Source organism: Morus notabilis, unplaced genomic scaffold (assembly GCF_000414095.1).
Source record: "Morus notabilis unplaced genomic scaffold, ASM41409v2 Scaffold243, whole genome shotgun sequence".
NCBI lineage: Eukaryota > Viridiplantae > Streptophyta > Magnoliopsida > Rosales > Moraceae > Morus > Morus notabilis.
In genome coordinates this window covers 119,718-139,613 of record NW_010359811.1, presented here as the reverse complement: position 1 = coordinate 139,613, position 19,896 = coordinate 119,718, and the positions used below count along the sequence as shown (strand labels likewise).

Genomic DNA, 19,896 nt, shown 5'->3' with positions numbered 1-19,896 from the left:
AAAGCCAGGTATGCTTTAAGTTTATCAAGTGACACTGATAAACTTTACTCTAGATTATACGCCATAAAAGCGGTAGCATTGGTTTTTCTTCAGCCTACAGTCAGCATGCTAGTTATATTACTTGATATTCTTTTCAATGAGAATAATATTTGGAATTTTCACCTTACATGACTAATTTGTTTCACAAGAACATAATGGTAGAAGCAGGCACGTTCTAAGAAGAGTTGCAGGGTGTTAAGAGGGCAAACACCTGTTGCATTCTTGTAGGGTGTTAAGAGGAAGTGTTGTAGGGTGTTAAGAGGGCAAACACCTATTGCATTCCTTTGATTAGTGATTAGATAACTTAGAACTTTCATTTATCCACCTTCACCATGTGTCCCTACTGTTCTTAAATTCACTTTTAAATAATATTCATGTTCCAGGAATCCTGGCGTCACTTTTCTAATTTACGACCCTCAACTTTTCAATATTGTGACATGCTCAATCTACATTTCTGAATCCGTTCCAACAACAAACAAATGACTCATGCTGTATTAAAACAGCTAAAATTTCAAGTCGTATGGACAAACTTTCGATATCTAAAGCGCAAGTATAGGATACCTCAGCTTCCTTTTCCAGTTGTGTGTTGTAACAAATGGTCCGGCAAAAAGACCTTCAAAATTGGGGCCTTGGAAGATACTTCAACAGTATCCCCGTTTTTTACAGAGTAGCAAACATGGGAACCATCGATGTATATGACACCCTCTTTACAAAACCATGTCAAGCCCATGGATTGATCCGATTTGACTAATCCATGCAATAAGCTTGAGGTTTCTGCTGAAATGGGCTCTCTCACCAAGTACTGTAGATCACGCGATAGAATAGGCATTGGAAACCCACCTGCTGAAAGCATTGCTGCCGTTGATCCAGCAGCTGTTGAAACTCTGAGACCACTTGAACGACAGTGCACTATACGGGAAAATGATTGGTCATTCCCTTTAAGTCTGCCGAGGAGAAAAAAAAAAAAAGATATTTCGTTCATTTATTTTCAGTTTGAGAAAAAAAAGTTTGCCCATATAATCTGCAAAAGGAAAGGCCAAATGTGGCTTAATTTAATGAAACATGGAAATCAATTTACTTGAAGGAGAACCGAGAAACTGATGCTGGACATGGATGTGCAATCAAAATGTCATTCAGACCATATGTAGGCAGCTGCTTTGAGTTTAGACGCATTAACATCCTTGATAATTGGGAAGGAACTCTTCGACCCTCGATGATGCTGTCTAGCACCTGAAAGAATTATTTGCTGTTTTATAATGAAACCTAATATCAGCATTTATAAAATAAATTTATGCATTGGGCTGAAAAGCACCATCAACCATGAAATTAAAATGTGAGTGCAACCTTGTTAAAATCTGTGTGCTCCCATCTCCATCTCTTAAAACACAAAATAATTTACATTGGTAGTGTTTCGGGGTTCGGGCTATTGGTACACAAGCCCATCAATCAATGCATAGGTGGCAAAGCTGAAACTACTAATACAATTTACAACTCTCCACATTAAAACAAATAATTTAGGAAATCTTACCTGTTCAAAGTTGTTGATGGTTGCTGCACAAAGGTAGCCAGTGCTTCTAGTAGCATCAAACTCATTGCTGAACTCTTTCACCTAAACATAAGAAAATAAAAATTAATCTACTAATGGCGACAACTTCCCCAATAAAAGGTATTCAAATCTGATTATGGAAACCATGCACCGAGGAAATGGATATGCTAATAGAGGAGTGAAAGTCTCTAATTAGACAAGCAAACAACCGACCTCATCAACTTGGGTAGGATCAGAATTTACACCTATAACTGGAATCGAGTCATCGATGAAATGGCTGGCCTGCAAAAGAGTGCCATCCCCTCCAACTGTAACAATCAGGTCCACATCAGAGATGGGACGTGATAAATCGTTACGAAATATGGGTTCCCACTCAACAGGCTTATCCCGCAAAACATCCTGGCAAAATTTTATGGCATCCTTGTGCACTTTAAGCCTATTTTCCAAATAACGCAAGACCTGTGATTCCTTTGAAAGAAAACGAATTTCAAGTGAGAAAAATAATTGAAAATAATAGTACAGGTTTCCGCACACAATACATTCATGACACAAAATTCTTTTGGTGAGGTCTCTATCTTCATTCTCATTTTTTAAATCCTTGCAACAAAACAAAATATGTGTGTCGAAATCTTACCTTAGTTCGGATTTCCGGGGCTGCTTTATTCTATATTAGGATAGTTGAATATTTTGTATTAAGTTACCTAATTTCTTGTTTATTCTCTTTCCTTATTTAGGTTAGATTGTTACCCTTATATTTGTTTACCTTTTATTCTGTTCACACGGTTTGCATATTGCAATCGTTTCCTATATATATGCAACTGTAATGTTCATTCAATCAATAAGAGAAAATCAGAGAGTATACTTTCTCTCTCAGTAATTTTCATAGTATCAAAGCCTACCTCTGAAAAACCCAAATCCCTTTTTCATGACCAAATACGGCATGGCTACTGAGACTACATCCGAAGTAACCTCCACTCCAGAAACTGCTGCACCAGCTTCGAGCAGCCATGGAGGTCCGGACACTCATTCTCTTCTCATAACCGGCCACAAACTCAATGGTCAAAACTATCTCGAATGGTCCCAGTCAGTTATGATGTTTATCTGTGGGAGAGGCAAAGACGAATATCTCATTGGAGAAGTCACCATTCCAGAAAAGAATGATCCCAAATACAGGCAATGGAAAACCGAGAACCATATGGTAATGTCATGGTTGGTTAACTCGATGAACAATGAGATAGGAGAGAATTTTCTCTTGTACGAAACCGCACAAGAAATCTGGAATGCTATTAGGGAGACATATTCAAGTTCTGAGAATACTTCAGAACTCTTTGAAATCGAGGCCAAGTTACACGATCTTCACCAAGGAGACCTCACGGTTACTCAGTATTTTAATACTCTCACTCGATATTGGCAGCATCTTGATGTATTCGAAGTGCACATATGGAAGTGCCCTGATGACACAGCCCTCTACTGGAAAATTGTGGAGCAGAAATGGACATTCAAGTTTCTTCTCGGCCTCAACAAAAATTTAGATGAAGTTAGAGGAAGAGTAATGGGGATCAAACCTTTTCCTAGCATTCGTGAGGCCTTCTCAGAAGTTCGACGTGAAGAAAGCAGGAAAAACGTGATGATGGGTCCTCAGGAATCTACTCCAACTCTTAAAGGATCTGCCCTTGCAGCACGAGGACCACCAACAAACAACACTTTTGACAACCGGCAGAGGAGAGGAAGACCATCGTGTGACCACTGCCGCAAACCAGGACATCTCAGAGAAAATTGCTGGAAAATTCATGGCAAACCCGCTGATTGGATGCCCTCTCGATCAACAAATGACAAGGAAAATCGTGCCTATGTTGCTGCCTCCAAAGAAGATAGTCCAACCACAATTGAGACAAGCCCTTTCACCAAAGAACAACTTGAAGTCCTACAAAAACTTTTCAGCCAGAACAATCAGCCTCAGACAAGTACTTCGGCACCCGAAACCAGTATGTTAGCACAAAAAGGTAACCTTCCAATGGCTCTTATAGCTAATAGAGGGCACTTGACACCATGGATTATTGACTCTGGAACGTCAGATCACATGACGGGAGATGCAACTATATTTCACCAATACAGGCCATCCAGTGAGAACTTTACCATCCGAATTGCTGAAGGTTCCTTATCCAAAGTTGAGGGAATTGGCTCGGTCCAGATTACTAAGGACTTGATTCTAAATTATGTCCTCCATGTTCCTAGTTTGGACTGTAATTTACTCTCAATTAGTAAATTGACCAGTGATCTGAATTGTGTAACTAAATTCTTTCTAAACTTGTGTGAATTTCAGGAATTGGATTCGGGGAGGAAGATTTGCAGTGCTGAGATGTGTTATGGGTTCTATCTACTCAACACTCCTCTAAGAAGACAAGCTCAAAATGCAAGTGGTGTGTCCTTTAAGAGTCAGTCAGTTTTAAATTCGTATGTCAATAAAGATAGTGAAATTATGTTATGGCACTATCGTCTTGGTCATCCAAATTTTATGTATCTGAAAAAACTGTTTCCTTCTTTGTTTATCAATTAAGGTTCAATGTCTTTTTATTGTGAAATTTGACAACTTGCCAAACATACTCGTAGTAGCTATCCTAGTCATTCATATAAGTCATCTCAACCATTTGCCTTGATCCATAGAGATGTCTGAGGCCCCTCAAGAGTGAAAAACATAACAGGAACTCGATGGTTCGTATCTTTTGTTGATGATCACACTAGATTAACCTGGATATTTCTCATGAAAGAAAAATTTGAAGTTGGTCAAATTTTTCAAAATTTCAATTCCATGATACAAACCCAATTCCAAACCAAGATTCGAGTTTTAAAAACTGACAATGCCAAAGAATACTTCACAACTATCCTTGGTGATTACCTCTTGAGTCAAGGCATAGTCCACGTAAGTTCTTGTATTGATACTCCCCAACAAAACAGGGTTACAGAAAGAAAAAACAGACATTTACTTGAGGTAGCCCGATCTCTCATGTTCTCTACTAATGTTCCAAAGTATTTATGGGGAGAAACTATTCTTACATCTGCCTACCTAATCAATAGAATGCCATCCCGAGTTCTCAAATTCCAAACTCCTTATCGAGTCTTTCTCCAAAACTACCCACATACCAAACTTATTTTTGCCTTAGATCCAAAGGTATTCGGGTGTTCAGCCTTTTTGTTCATATCCATTAGCAAATTAGATCCTAAATCCATCAAGTGCATTTTTCTCGGCTACTCCTCAAACCAAAAAAGGTACAAGTGTTATTCTCCTATTACCCGGAAATTTTACAACTCAATGGACATAACCTTCTTTGAACATCAACCCTACTGCCCCAAATCTGAAATTCAGGGGGAGAACATGAGGGAATATCAGCTTTGGAATGTTCCAGCCAATACTGAATCCTATTCTGGTTATTCACCACAGTCAAATGAAATACTTCCTGAGACTATGGATCATATACAACCTGACAGTGAATCCGATAGTCAACCACCTCCACCTGCACCTGCAAACTCACCACAAAATCCAGTTTCTAATCCAACCTCTTCTGTCCACAATCACTCCAAATCACCACAAACTGCAAGTAAAGAGCTTCGTGACTATGTTAGAAGGAAAAGACCCGAAAGGGAGATAGAGCACTCAACTCCTCTTGCACATGTTCAAGAACCTGTACTGAGTCCAAAACCTGTTCAAATTCACTCAGGTAAGGAAACTCCCACTCTTGAGATTGAGAATGAAGTAATTGCCACTAATGATTGTGATATGCCGATTGCTCTAAGAAAGGGTGTTAGAACATGCACACAACATCCCATATACAACTTTGTCTCCTATGGAAAATTATCTCCATCTTATCAGGCATTTGTTTCGGCTCTTGATGGTGTACAGGTACTGAAGTTTTTAGGGTTGAATGATTATTCTCTCATTAATTAAAAACATGTATGTACAGCCCTACTTATACATTAGGTCTCTGTTCACCCTAGCACTAATTACATAATTACTGATTCCATATAGAATCCGGAAATAAAGAATAAAATAGGAAACAAATCAGAAATCAAGAAACTACCATAAATAGAGATATTGGGAATGATCCGAAATCTCTTTATTCCTAATTTACTATTGTTGGAAAGTTAGGAAATAATATCCCATAGAATCAGGAAATTAGAATTTGAATATTTTCTGTTTTAGTTCTTTCTGGTTTTGTTTCTGTTTCCTTTTCTTACTCCTCAATTCTAGGAACCGAATATTGTGTTCCCTTTCTATTTAAACTAGTGTAACCTGTGTTATGAATAATAAGAAAGAGAGAGGTTCTGCCCTCTAGGTTTTCCTCCTTGATCTACCCTCTTTTCCTACATGGTATCAGAGCCTTAGGCTCCGATCTAGGGTTTATCTATGGCAGGCCAGAATCCGTGGAAGACAGCTCTAACCGGTGCAGCCAGCAAGGACTCAGCGGCGCTAGGGGAAAGCACTGTGAGTTCGAATCTGAACTCCTCCATCTCATTCAATGGCACAGAGGGGTCCACTAATTCACTCCAACTGAGTATTCACCGTCTAAATGGAAAAAACTACACGAAATGGTCGCAAACCGTTCGGTTGATCTTGGATGGCAAAGGGAAACTTTGATATCTGATAGGAGAAGTAACAAAACCTGCAGATGGAGATTCGGGTTTCAAAAACTGGCAATCAGAGAATTCCTTGATTATTGCGTGGTTGGTAAATTCAATGGAACCCACAATTGGAGAAAGCCCTTCATATTTCTGCCAACAGCCAAAGATGTTTGGGAAGCAGTCAAGGACACGTATTCTGATTTGGAGAATTCTTCGCAGATTTTTGGTTTAAAATCCAAACTTTGGCATGCAAAACAGGGTGACTGAGATGTGACCTCATACTACAACGAGTTAATGACCTTGTGGCAAGAGTTAGACCTCTGTTATGATGATGTTTAGGAGTGCACGAATGACGGCGTTCGCTTCATGAAACGACAAGAAAATGATCGTGTCTTTATGTTCTTGGCAGGGCTAAACAAGGAGTTAGATGAGGTGCGTGGCAAAATTTTAGGAAAGATGCCTCTGCCAACAATTCGTGAGGCCTTCTCATATATTCGGAGAGAAGAAGCACAGCAGAATGTGATGCTTAGCAACAAATCCAGTCCTCCTTTTACCAATAACTCAGAAGTAGAGAGCTCTGCCCTCGTAACTCGAGGTTTCCATTAGGAAGTGAAGAAGGATGGTAGGCTTTCTGAACGACCGTGGTGCGACCACTGCAAACGCTCATGGCACACACGGAAAACCTATTGGAAACTTCATGGCAAACTTCATGGCTCACTCAGCTACTTATGCGCGCCAACTTCCACTGGGATGCCGCGGCCATAGAGGCTTTTTTCCGCCTCAAGCAGGCCATGACAACGGTGCCAGTCTTGGCCTTACCCAACTTTACTCAGCTTTTTGTTGTGGAGGCGGATGCGTCCGACCATGGCCTTGGGGCGGTGTTGATGCAAAACAACCGCCCCCTCGCCTACTTCAGCCAGACCCTCTCCTCTCACGCGCGTTTGAAATCCGCATACGAGCGAGAATTGATAGCTATTGTGATGGCCATCCGCAAGTGGCGCCACTACCTTCTAGGCCGCCATTTTGTGGTCCACACCAACCAACGGAGCCTTAAATACTTGCTAGAACAGCGGGAGGTTAGCGCCGAGTATCAGAAGTGGCTCACCAAACTCATGGGATATGATTTTGATATTCACTATAAGCCAGGTTTGGACAACAGGGCCGCGGACGCCTTGTCCCGCCGGGAACCACTTCCTTCCCTCGCCACCCTGGCTGCTCCATACTGCTTATTACTAGGGGACCTCGACGCGCAAGTTATTGGGGGATGAGAAGCTTCAGGCCATGGTTGACACCCTTAAACGAGGCGGAGTTAGGCCTGCGGGGTATAGCCTCGTGCAGGGGCGATTGTTATACCACAACAGGCTGGTGGTGCCACGCTCCTCACAACTGGTGGGTACCATCCTCAAGGAGTTACATGACGGCGTAATGGGCGGCAATTAAGGCTATTTGAAGACTCTTAAGAAAGTGCAGGCCTGTTTCTATTGGCCAAGGATGAAGCTGGATATCCTCCAGTATGTTGCTCAGTGCGCCGTATGCCAACAAAACAAGAATACCACCTTGGCTCCCGGGGGTTTGCTGCAACCTTTGCCAATACCGGACGGCATTTGGGAGGATGTTCGATGGATTTCATCGAGGGTCTTCCGCATTCCAAAGGGGTCAACGCTATCTTAGTCGTCATGGATCGGCTGAGCAAGTATGCCCATTTTGTGGGACTCCGACACCCATTCACGGCCCAATCGGTGGCAGGAATCTTCGTGAAAGAGGTAGTTCGCCTCCATGGCATTCCCTCTTCCATTGTGTCCGACAGAGACAAGGTGTTCATAAGCAAGTTCTGGACCGAACTCTTCCGTCTTCAGGGAACGGTGCTCAGGCATAGCACGGCATACCACCCTCAAACGGATGGGCAGACCGAGGTTGTCAACCGCTCCGTGGAGACGTATCTGCGCTGTTTCGCATCCACCCGGCCTAGGACGTGGGCGCGTTGGCTGCCATTGGCGGAGTATTGGTACAATACTTCGTTTCACACGGCCACACGAACCACGCCCTTCCATGTTGTTTATGTTTGGGACCCTCCCCGTTTGCTGCGTTTTGAGGCTGGTTCCACTCCCTTCTCAGCAGTGGACTAGCAACTGCGGGACCACGACGCTGTCTTGGATGAATTACACCAACAATTGTTGCAGGCACAACAGAAAATGAAGCACCAAGCGGATAGGCATCGCCGGGATGTGTAGTTCGAAGTTGGCGACCTAGCCTACTTGAAGATCCGCCCCTATCGCCTCAAATCCTTAGCTCGACATCCTAATGAGAAGCTCGCTCCCCAGTTCTATGGGCCTTTCAAAGTCCTCGCGCAAGTAGGACCGGTCGCCTATAGACTCCAGTTGCCCGAGTCTTCTTCTCTCCATCTCGTGTTCCACGTCTCCCAGCTCCGTCGCGCGGTGGGTGCCACGTCTGTGATCTCCGAGCTGCCTCCCCACCTGACTGAAGAGTATGAGCTACTGATCGAACCAGAGAAAGTGCTGGGGTTGCGCACGTCATCGGCAACAAGTGCAAACCCACTAGAGGTGCTGATTCAGTGGAAGAACCTGTCTCCTGCAGAGGCCACGTGGGAACCTTTTGAGTTGATCCAAGGCCAATTTCCCACATTTCACCTTGAGGACAAGGTGACTCATTGGGAGGGGAGTACTGATAAGCCTCCTATTCAGTTCACTTATGCTAGGCGTGGCAAGCACTTGAGGGGGGGAAATTAGTTGGTACGGTAAGGTCAATTTGGGAAACTCGTGTGGGGGCCTGGGGATCTGTGTTAGTTACACGGGAATTCAGTTGTAATGGAATAAGAAGGGGGGGATTCGGTGGAGAAAGGCAGGCATTTAGTGAGTGGAGTAGAGTAATTCCTCTGGGAGAGAATTGAGCCTCTCGAAAGCTCAATACCTATCTTACTTTCCTGTATTTTCTATATTTCCGATTGTGCTTCCATTAATACAAACTTCCAGTTTCTTTTCCCTATCATCTTGCTACTTTCTGTGTGGACTCTATCACTCTCACACTTCATAATGTCCTTCATGTTCCAAATTTGCCTTGTAACTTATTGTCCATAAGCAAAATAACTCATGATCATAAGTGTCAAGCTAACTTCTATCCATCTTATTGTGAGTTTTAGGAACTAACCTCGGGGAGGACGATTGGCAGTGCTAGAGAGATTAGTGGACTTTATTTCTTTGAAGATGGATCTGAATCAAGAAGACCGACTCATAGTACTTGTCTTGAATCTATTTCTTTTACTAAGAGGGATGAAATAATGATGTGGCATTATAGGTTAGGCCACCATAGTTTTCAATATTTAAAACGTTTGTTTCCAAACTTATTTAGAAATAAAAATCCATCTTCATTTCAATGTGAATTTTGTGAATTAGCTCGTACCACATTTCCATTACAACCATACAAGGCTTCAAAACCTTTTTCTTTAATACATAGTGATGTATGGGGGTCTTCACGGATCACAACACCATCGAGAAAGAGATGGTTTATCACTTTCATAGATGATCACATAAGGATAAGTTGGGTTTACTTACTAAAAGAAAAGTCAGATGTGGAGGTGTTCAAAAATTTTTACATAATGGTGATGACACAATTTCAAACACAAATTCAAGTTTTTCGAAGTGATAATGGAAAAGAGTATTTTAACAAGATTTTGAGAAAATTCTTCCTAGAAAAAGGCATAGTTCATCAAAGCTCGTGTAATGACATCCCTCAATAAAATGGAATAGTTGAACGAAAGAATAAACACCTCCTAGAAGTAGCTAGAGCACTACATTTCACAAATAAGGTCCCGAAGTATCTTTAGGGGGAAGCTATCCTCACAGCTACCTACCTTATCAATAGGGTGCCAACTAGGGTGTTGAAACTCAAAACACCATTACAGGTATTTTCAAGTTGCTATCCAACATCTAGGTTATCGCCTACAGTTCCTATAAAAATATTTGGATGCACAGCCTTTGTAGACATTCATGATCATAACCGGGGAAAACTTGACCCTAGAGCTAAAAAATGCGCCTTTGTAGGATATGCACCTACTCAAAAAGGTTATAAATGCTTTGATCCAATTTCTAAAAAATGTTTGTTACCATGGATGTAACATTTTTTGAATCTAAACCTTTTTTTGCTACTTATCTTCAGGGGGAGAGTACAAGTGAAGATGTAACCAAATTTGGTAAACTAACATGGTATCAGAGCGGGAGGTCCTAAGTTCAAACCGCCGTAATTGCATTATTTATTCCCATTTAAATTGTCATCATGTGTTGGGTCTTTAATATATCTCGGACTTAAATATTCACGTGTTGAGCTTTCCAATTAATTTACCCACACAATTGCCTATTGTGCAGCCCACACGTGAGGGGGAGTGTTAAAGTATAAAACTATTGTTGGCCCACCTCCTAACAGCTTAAGCTATTGGGATGGATTGGTAAACTAACATGTTGGAAAATAGGAAAGAATCCGGATAGTGGAGATTAGGAAAGAATCCGGATATGTTTTGTATATTTTAGGAAAGTAGATAGTTGACTTCCTAGAATTAATGTGTAATTATGTGTAATTAGTTTTCTGTTTTGAATAAGTGATTTGTTTCCTTTTTTTTGCTATAATCACAGCAGTAATGACAGCATGTATACCGTTTATCCTTGACCTCCTTAAAGAAACAAAAATGAGTAGGTGTAGGCCTACTAATACCCCAATGGACCCTAACCAGAAGTTAGGAGATGCCAAAGATGGAGATCCGGTAAATACAACACGATATCAGAAGTTGGTAGAAAAATTAATTTACCTATCTCATACCAGACCAGACATTACGTTCGTAGTTAGTATGGTAAGTCAATTCATGCACTCACCACGTGAAGAACACCTTGAGGCAATATATCGAATCCTAAGGCATTTGAAAAGCACTCTAGGAAAAGGACTCCTCTTCAAGAAACACGAGCAGAAAACAATTGAAGCATACATAGATGTAGATTGGGCAGGTTCCGTCACAAACAGAAGATCTACATCTGGATATTGCACTTATGTTTAGGGAAACTTAGTCACTTAGAGGAGTATGAAACAAAGTGTAGTAGCTCGAAGTAGTGCAGAAGCTGAGTACCGGGCAATGTTGTAGTTAAAAAGGATCCTTGAGGAATTGAAGAAACCAATAGAGATGCCTATGAAACTCTACTGTGAGAACAAGGTTAAGCTCAGTATTGCTCACAACCCAGTGCAACATGACAAAACTAAACACGTTGAAATTGACAGACATTTCATAAAGGAAAAGCTAGAAGAAAGCGTTATTTGTATGCCGTTTGTTCCAACAACACAACAAATAGCTGATATTCTCACGAAGGGATTATTCAGACCAAGCTTTGAGTTTCTTATCAGCAAGTTGGGCATGATAGATATCTATGCACCAACTTGAGGGGGAGTGTCGAAGACCTAGGTTTTGAAAGTTAGGAAGTTATCTCTTAAGGAGATTATCATTCTAAAAGTTAGGAGTTATCTCTTCCTAGATTATGTTTTAAATTTAGAAATCCGGATAGAATATTTGATTAGGTCCGGATAAAGATGACTTGGAATTCAATTAGGATTTCATGATTAGGTTAGATTTTCTAAGTTAGTTTTATGCCTATTCTCAAAATTCAGAGTAAATAAGATGATGAAAATCGATTAAAAGTGTCTAATTACGAGGGGTTGTTTACATGTATATATAATTACACCATTGAGACTAATTAAGGAAAGAATAAACAAGAATCTCCTAATTTACAAATTAGAGAAGTCAACTCTCCTAGAATCTGAAAACAATAAAACTAGAAATACAATCAATCAATTACACAGTTTCCTAAAATAGGAAAAACGTGTTCTTTCCAACACTCCCCCTCAAGCTTATGAATGGATGTTATCCATTCCAAGCTTGTCCACTAGTCTTTGAAAAACTGTCATAGAAAGCCCCTTTGTAAGAATATCTGCAACTTGATTCTTTGCGAAGACGAATGGAGTACAAATTAAGCTACTATCAAGCTTTTTCTTTATAAAGTGTCTATCAACTTCTATACGCTTCGTGCGATCATGTTGCACTGGATTGTGAGCAATATTGATGGCCGACTTATTATCGCAAAACAATCTCATCGGACTTTCAATCTTGACCTTTAGGTCTCCCAAAATAATCTTTAACCATTGAAGTTCACAAATTCCAAGGGCCATGGACCTGAATTCTGCTTCTGCACTTGATCTCGCAACCAAATTTTGTTTCTTACTCCTCCATGTAACAAGATTTCCACCCAAGAATGAACAGTACCCCGAAGTTGATCTTCTATCATCAACTGATCTAGCATAATCAGCATCAGTATAGGCTTCAAGGCTTAGCCTTTCTCCTTGTTTAAACAAGATTCCCTTACCAGGTGAACCCTTCAAGTAGTGTAGAATTCTATACACGGCCTTTAGATGAGTCTCTTTAGGATTATGCATAAATTGGCTCACTACACTAACAACATATGCTATGTCTGGTCTTGTGTGTGACAAGTAGATTAATCTCCCAACTAACCTCTGATAATTGCCTTTGTCAACCACCGCACCTTCTTGAACACTACGCAATTTATGGTTGAATTCAATAGGTGTGTCAACTAGTTTACATCCCAGTTTACCTATCTCCTTCAAAAGATCAATCACGTACTTCTGTTGAGATATGAAAATTTCTTGTCGAGAGTGAGCCACCTCTATGCCAAGGAAATACTTAAGATCACCAAGATCTTTGATCTCAAATTCTTTCACTAGATGCTCTTTTAATTTCCCAATTCCTTCCAAATCATCTCCAGTCACTATGATGTCATCTACATATACTAGCAATGCCGTTACTCCCCCTGAAGCTGAATGTCTTACGAACAATGTGTGATCACCTTGACTTTGTCTAAATCCAAGATTTAGCATCACATTGGTAAACCTTCCAAACTAAACTCTTGGGGATTGCTTGAGGCCATACAAAGCCTTTCTTAACCTACATACCTTTTGTTCTCCACTTGTAGAGCCGAACCCTGGAGGAACCTCCATATAGATTTCTTCCTCAAGATCACCATGTAGGAAGGCAATCTAGACATCAAATTGCTGCAGTCTCCATTCAAAGTTGGCTGCCAATGACAGTAACACTCTCACTATGTTCATCTTTGCTACCGGGGCAAATGTCTCAAGATAACCTATGCCATAGGTTTGTGTATAACCTTTGGCAACTAACCTTGCCTTATATCTTTCTAGTGAGCCATCGTACTTATATTTCACGGTAAAGGCCCATTTGCATCCAACCGATTTCTCCCCTTTCGGCAATTCCACCAAATCCCATGTCTTGTTTTTCTCAAGGGCCTCCATTTCCACCTTCATGGCATTCCTCCAATTCTCATGTCCTAGTGTCTCAGGTAATGTTTTAGGAATGGTAATGCTGTCAATACTAGAGAGAAAGGCTCTATAGTTATGAGATAGCTTGTTATAGGTCATGAAAAGGTATAAGGGGTGTTGGGTGCAAGTCCTAGTCTTTTTCCTAAGTGCTATAGGAACATCAAGGTCAACTTCTTTATGGATATCTGGATCTTTGGAATCATAAGGAGTAGTTGAAGAACTTACCTCATCAGTCACCAGGTTTGATTCAGATGATTGGACTTGTATCGGTTGAGATAATGGCCCTTTCTTCCTTGAATAAACTTTAGCAAACGGCTCAAGACGATTCTGTGTACAGGAGGAGCAGTTTCGGCTTGGACAGGAGCTGTTTCGAACTGGACAGGCTGGACAAAAACAGCTTCGGACTGGACAGGAACAGTTGTGACAGGCTGGACAGGAACAATTGTGACAAGCTGGATAGGAAGAGTTGTGACAGGCTGGATAGGAACAGTTGTAGGCTGAGACGCATGCAGCTCAAGAAGAAACTTATCTTCCATGAATGTCGTCTCCCCCTGAAGATAAGGAGTGTGAAAGTATTGGTCGTCCTCAACAAAGGTAATGTCTGCAGATACATAAAATTTTCGAGCGGGAGGATGATAGCACTTATAACCCTTTTGAGTAGACGAATAGCCAACAAAGACACATTTGGTAGCTCTTGGGTCAAGTTTACCCCTATTTTGAGAATGGACATGAACAAATGCACCACAGCCGAAAATTTTTGGAACAAGATTGTTGGAGACATTAAAATTAGGATAGAATTTTGCAAGGACCTGTACAGGACTCTAAAAATCAAGTACTCTCGTGGGCAATCTATTTATGATGTGGGCTGTGGTTAACACGGCTTCTCCCCAATAATTTTTTGGAACATTTTTCTGGAAAAGGAAAGCTCGGGTGGCTTGTAAGAGATGTCCATTTTTCCGTTCAGCAACCCCATTTTGTTGAGGGGTGTTGATGCAAGATGACTCGTGAATAATGCCATTTTGTTGAAAGAATGGGGAGAGAGTTTAATTGAAATAATCTCTAGCATTGTTAGATCGAAATCGTTTGATTCCCACGCCAAATTGGGTTTTAACCATATTAAAAAACATTGGAAACACAAGACTCACATCGGATTTGTTTTTTAAGAGGAAAATCCATGTCATACGAGTATGATCTTCAATAAATGAAACAAACCAACGAGCTCCAGCAATATTGGGAACTGTAGAAGGCCCCCAAATATCACTATGGATAAGAGTAAATGGAAATAAGGTTCTTTTAATGCTTATTGGAAAAACAAAACGCTTGTGTTTAGCAAGCTCACACACATCACAATGAAAGCTTTCGACATCAATTTTATTGAATAATGAAGGAAACATGACTTTAAGAACATTGAATGATGGATGACCAAGACGACGGTGATGAAGCCATATTTTGTCTTTATTGGTTTTAGGTGACTCGGTGAAGAGTGATAGGGAAGAATCATCCTCAAATTTATGTTGTTCACTAGGTCTTTCAAGATAGTAAAGGCCATCTCTCTCCCTAGCACGTCCAATCATCTTCCCCGTACCTAATTCCTGAAGTTCACAATGAGAGGAATAAAAAAATCACACTACAATTAGCATCTTTGGTCAGCTTTTGGATAGACACATGATTGGTGAATAATTTTGGGACATGAAGAACATTTTTACGTGTAAGAGATTCACTAATAAGAATATCTCCCTGACCAGGAACAGTAGTGACTGAACCATCGGCTATGGTGATTTTCTTATTACTAGGACAAGGTGTATATGAGATAAATTTAGTGGAGGAAGAGGTCATATGGTATGTGGCTCCTGAGTCCATTATCCATGTACTATGAATAGCATTATCCGAGGCAATAAGAGCACAAGGGTTGGAGGATATACCTGATAAGGCCAGGTTACAAGTACCTACCGCCGTGGGTGACTGTGTCCCCAAGAAACTCTTCAATCTCTCAATATCTTCTTTGTTGAACTCCAGTGATGTTTCTAAGTTGTTGTTGCTGTTGTCGGTAGTCTGTACTCCAACCATGTGAACTTAACTTTGTTGTCCTCTCACTTGTCCATTTCTTCCTGTCCCGTTCTTATTGGGAACTTGCGGCCTACCATGAAGTTTCCAGCACTTCTCTTTGGTGTGGCGAGCCTTTTTACAGTAAGTGCACCATAGGTTGTCTCTGTTTAAAGGCTTTGACTGATATGGCTGTTTATTTTCTTCAGTAAGAGACTGTTCTAACATGACATTCTTCTCACTTGTTGTTCTTGTCACCAATGCAGAGCTCTCAATAGAAGCATTTTCCATCATGACTCCTCTCCTTCCTTCTTCGGCCCGGATTATAGATATTGTCTCATTAAGAGATGGCAAGTCCTCCTTGCCAAGAACTTGAACTCTCACTACATCAAATTCCATATTAAGACCTGTCAAGAAATCATAAATTCTGTCTTTTTCAACGAACCTTTTAAGAGTGGCTGCATCCTCACTGCACTTCATTTGGATGCATTGATAATGATCCATTTCTTGCCAAAGGCTTTGCAATAGACTGGAATACTCAGTAACCGTTCGGCTTCCCAGTTTTGTTGCAGCAATTTTAGTTTTGATCTCATAGATTTGTACAGCATCTCGAACCTTTGAATACGTTTGTGCGACTGCATCCCAAATCTCCTTAGCGGTATTAAGAAAGATGCACGTATCGCTAATCTCTGGAGACATGGAGTTCCAAAGCCAAGACATCACCATCGAATCTTCTTCATCCCACGCATCAAACATCGGATCTCCCCTTTTTGGACCGGTACCAAGCAAGTGGCTCAGCTTTCCTTTGCCCTTTAAGTGTGTCCGCACCAGTTGAGACCACTTCAAATAGTTCCTTAGCGGTATTAAGAAACATGCAGGTATCGCTAATCTCTGGAGACATAGAGTTCCAAAGCCAAGACATCACCATCGAATCTTCTTCATCCCACGCATCGAACTTCGGATCTCCCCTTTTTGGACCGGTACCAAGCAAGTGGCTCAACTTTCCTCTGCCCTTTAAGTGTGTCCGCACCAGTTGAGACCACTTCAAATAGTTCCTTCCATTCAGCTTGTGCATTGCCTGAATATTAGGTAGCTCTCGGACATCATAGCAGCTGTCGTCGGTTGGGCTGAACCCCGGTTACTTGAGATTCAGATGTATGACTATCTCCAGCGTTTTTTGACATGATTCAAGCGGAATGAAGAGAAGAAAGACAGCGAGAAAGAAGGCCAGGAAAAAAAAAAAACAACAACTTGCAATAAGGTCAAGACAGTGAATCAATTGACAAAGGAATAAATTCTGGAATGAGAACCAGAATCGATTGACAAAGGAATAAATTCTGGAATGAGAACTAGAATTGATTGACAAAGGAATAAATTCTGGAATGAGAACCATAATCGATTGACAAAGGAATAAATTCTGGAATGAGAACCAGACTCGTTTGACAAAGGAATAAATTCTGGAATGAGAACCAGAAAAACACAGCAAGGATCGATAAACAGAAGCTATGAAATCCCTAGAAAAAACTAAAATCCCTAGAGCTCTGATACCATCTCAGAATTCGGAGTAAATAAGATGATGAAAATCGATTAAAAGTGTCTAATTACGAGGGGCTGTTTACATGTATATATAATTACACCATAAGGACTAATTAAGGAAAGAATAAACAAGAATCTCCTAATTTACAAATTAGAGAAGTCAACTCTCCTAGAATCTGGAAACAATAAAACCAGAAACACAATCAATCAATTACACAGTTTCCTAAAATAGGAAAAACGTGTTCTTTCCAACACTTATAAATAGCTTATAAATTCCGCGTATTAATAATAAGAAAATAAGTAATTTTTCTTCTAAAAAACTACAATTATTATTATTATTATTGACGTATTTTCCTAGATGACAAGCAAGAAAACGAATCCCCCATCCCAAAAAATAAAAAATAAACAATAAAAAAAAAACCATAACCGTATAGCATTCAACAAAACCTTTCATTTCGGCATTTCATCAAACATGTTGAATGCCAATGCCAACTAGAAGCACAACTCTTGAAAATGTTGTACAACTTAATAAAATCGTTGGGGAAATTAAGACAAACAAGACCAAATATGAGAAAAGTGAAAAACGAACATCCGCCCATTATTGGAAAGCGACCAACTTGGGAGATTTAACAGAGTAAAGAGTAATTAGTTTTTCTTTCTTTTTTTTTTTTTGATAAAACAGAGAATAACGATTCAGCGTGCATTTAATAAACCATTAAAAACCGAAACAGAAAGCTTAGTTACCAGAGGGGTTTTGAGGCGAGAAAGACCTTCGGATCGCCAAACTGGGTAAATGTCGAATGGTTTCAACAGCAGCAACAGCTTCCTCATCGCCATTATTCTCTCCCTAGAACCGGCTCTTTGGGTTACGTAGTTTGACAGACAGTGGACCACCGCCTTCTTCTATGTAGCCGGCTATTGACCCAAATAGCCGGGGCTGGGCGGGACACATCCTTCTTTTTGCCCCTCGCTTTCTTTCTTTCTTTCTTTTAAAAAAAGAAATTTTTTCCGATACGTCAGCAGTTAAATAATTTTTTATCTATTAAATTTATATAAAATCACGTAAAAATATATAGATTTAACAATTAAAAAAATTTATCCTATTGATATGCTAAATGTACTAAAAAATCTTCCACATAAAAAACATATATTTTAAAAAAAGATATTAGAGCAAAGTTCGGTCAAACGCTTAAGGCGGCATATTTTTCACAATTTGAGTCAAAAAATTCTAACTAGAGTCAAGATCCATTCAAGATAATTTGTGCTTATGCTTTTAAGTAGTAGAAGAAAATAAACATAAATTGATGCTTTTTTATTAGTGTTTGGATAGTACTTGAAAAAATATTTTTATATTTAAGAATAGTTTTTGACCTTGTTTAAGTAAAAAAAAAAAAGTCAAAAACACTTATAAAAAGTAATTTATTGTTCATAAATAAAAGGTTAAAAATATAAATAACAAAACTCTTTATAAGCATTTTTTTCATGACCAATAAGGAGATAACTTATTTTAAAAGTGCTTTAAAAATCATAAGCATTTTAAGATTGTCCATCCAAACATGTTTAAAAATGACTTTTAAACTAAATAAAACAAAAACAGCTTTTTTTAGCCAATACAAACGGGCCCTTAAAAGCTTTCAACTTAAATTGGTATTTGAGAACAAGAGTTTGGAATATGATTCAAGTTAAAAATCAGTTCTAGTTGGTCAAATAAAATCGGAGTTCAAGTTCCTTTTGAATTCATTGATTCCAGTTAAATGAATAATACATTTTCCTCTTTAACATGTCAAAACTTTTTTGTTTCATCTGTGATGAGACGATTCTTTTCTCTGTGTATTTAGAATGAAGAGACGAACAAAATTACATCCATATATATTATTAAAATCCGTCATCTTCATTGAATTTTTGTGAGAATATTATTGAAATATAAATTAAAATTTTATTCTCATTTTAAATTATTATTTACCTATTCAAGCACTAGTTTGAATCGTAATTCCAATTTCATTAAGCAAAACACAAAAGCCTTGAGAACAAAAATAAGTAAAAATCAGAGTTCGAAGTAATTACCTTAAGTTTTGTATTGAAGATTGTATCTAATTCTTCCTCTCCATTTGAGGCGATTTATAACACAATAGGAATTAGAGAGTTTGATTCTTCTGTTTATTATAGAGTTTTATTATTTCTTTTATTACAAAAAAACTTTCACCTTTTGGGCGTTACAACTGATGAAATACTTCATATGCTTTACTCATCGGTCCCTACTTGTTTTATATTATCATTGTTGTTGGAGTAAAATTTCGTCCAACACCCAATCAACCTTCTTAGACTAAAAACACAGATCAAACGAACTAATAATCTAAGAAAATTGGATAAACACTTTAAGAACATAAACAACCTAGAAGAACAAATACAAAATGTCAGAATCTCAAGGTTCTTGTATTGAAAATTGAGTGTCTCATTTTCCTCTCAAATCGAGGGAATTTATAGTACAATGAGAATATGGAATTTAATTCTCCCATTAATTCGAGAGTTTATTCTCTCTTTAATTACAATGTAAAACTCTTCATCTCTTAGGTGTTACAATTGATAAAAAATCAAATCAAATTTACTTTGGGTCATATACATTTAATTACCGGCCGTTATGCTACTTGGTGTTGCTATATGACCTTTGAACTTCCCCTTTAATCCTAGCATTAATGCTCAAACACTCGAACAAT

General features: G+C 39.4%; 1 protein-coding gene across 1 annotated transcript; it reads right to left on the bottom strand.

Moving 5' to 3' along the window:
- Positions 1-369: 369 nt before the first annotated feature.
- On the bottom strand, positions 370-18,152 carry LOC112091034 (NADH kinase). The gene is made up of 5 exons (XM_024163723.1): positions 17,927-18,152; positions 1,799-2,053; positions 1,568-1,648; positions 1,118-1,269; positions 370-983 (listed from the first exon to the last, which is right to left on the bottom strand). Exons 1-5 carry the CDS (start codon positions 18,017-18,019, stop codon positions 602-604), a joined length of 963 nt encoding a protein of 320 aa, XP_024019491.1. The 5' UTR covers positions 18,020-18,152; the 3' UTR covers positions 370-601.
- Between the last annotated feature and the right edge of the window lie 1,744 nt (positions 18,153-19,896).

Bases quoted from the DNA above. Each gene is read 5' to 3' on its own strand.
- LOC112091034 (XM_024163723.1), bottom strand. From the start codon at position 18,019: ATGGCGATGAGGAAGCTGTTGCTGCTGTTGAAACCATTCGACATTTAC. The intron at 2,054-17,926 runs GTAACTAAGCTT...TTTCTTTCAAAG, and splicing joins CTCGCCTCAAAACCCCTCTG to GAATCACAGGTCTTGCGTTA. The intron at 1,649-1,798 runs GTCGGTTGTTTG...TCTTATGTTTAG, and splicing joins ATCCTACCCAAGTTGATGAG to GTGAAAGAGTTCAGCAATGA.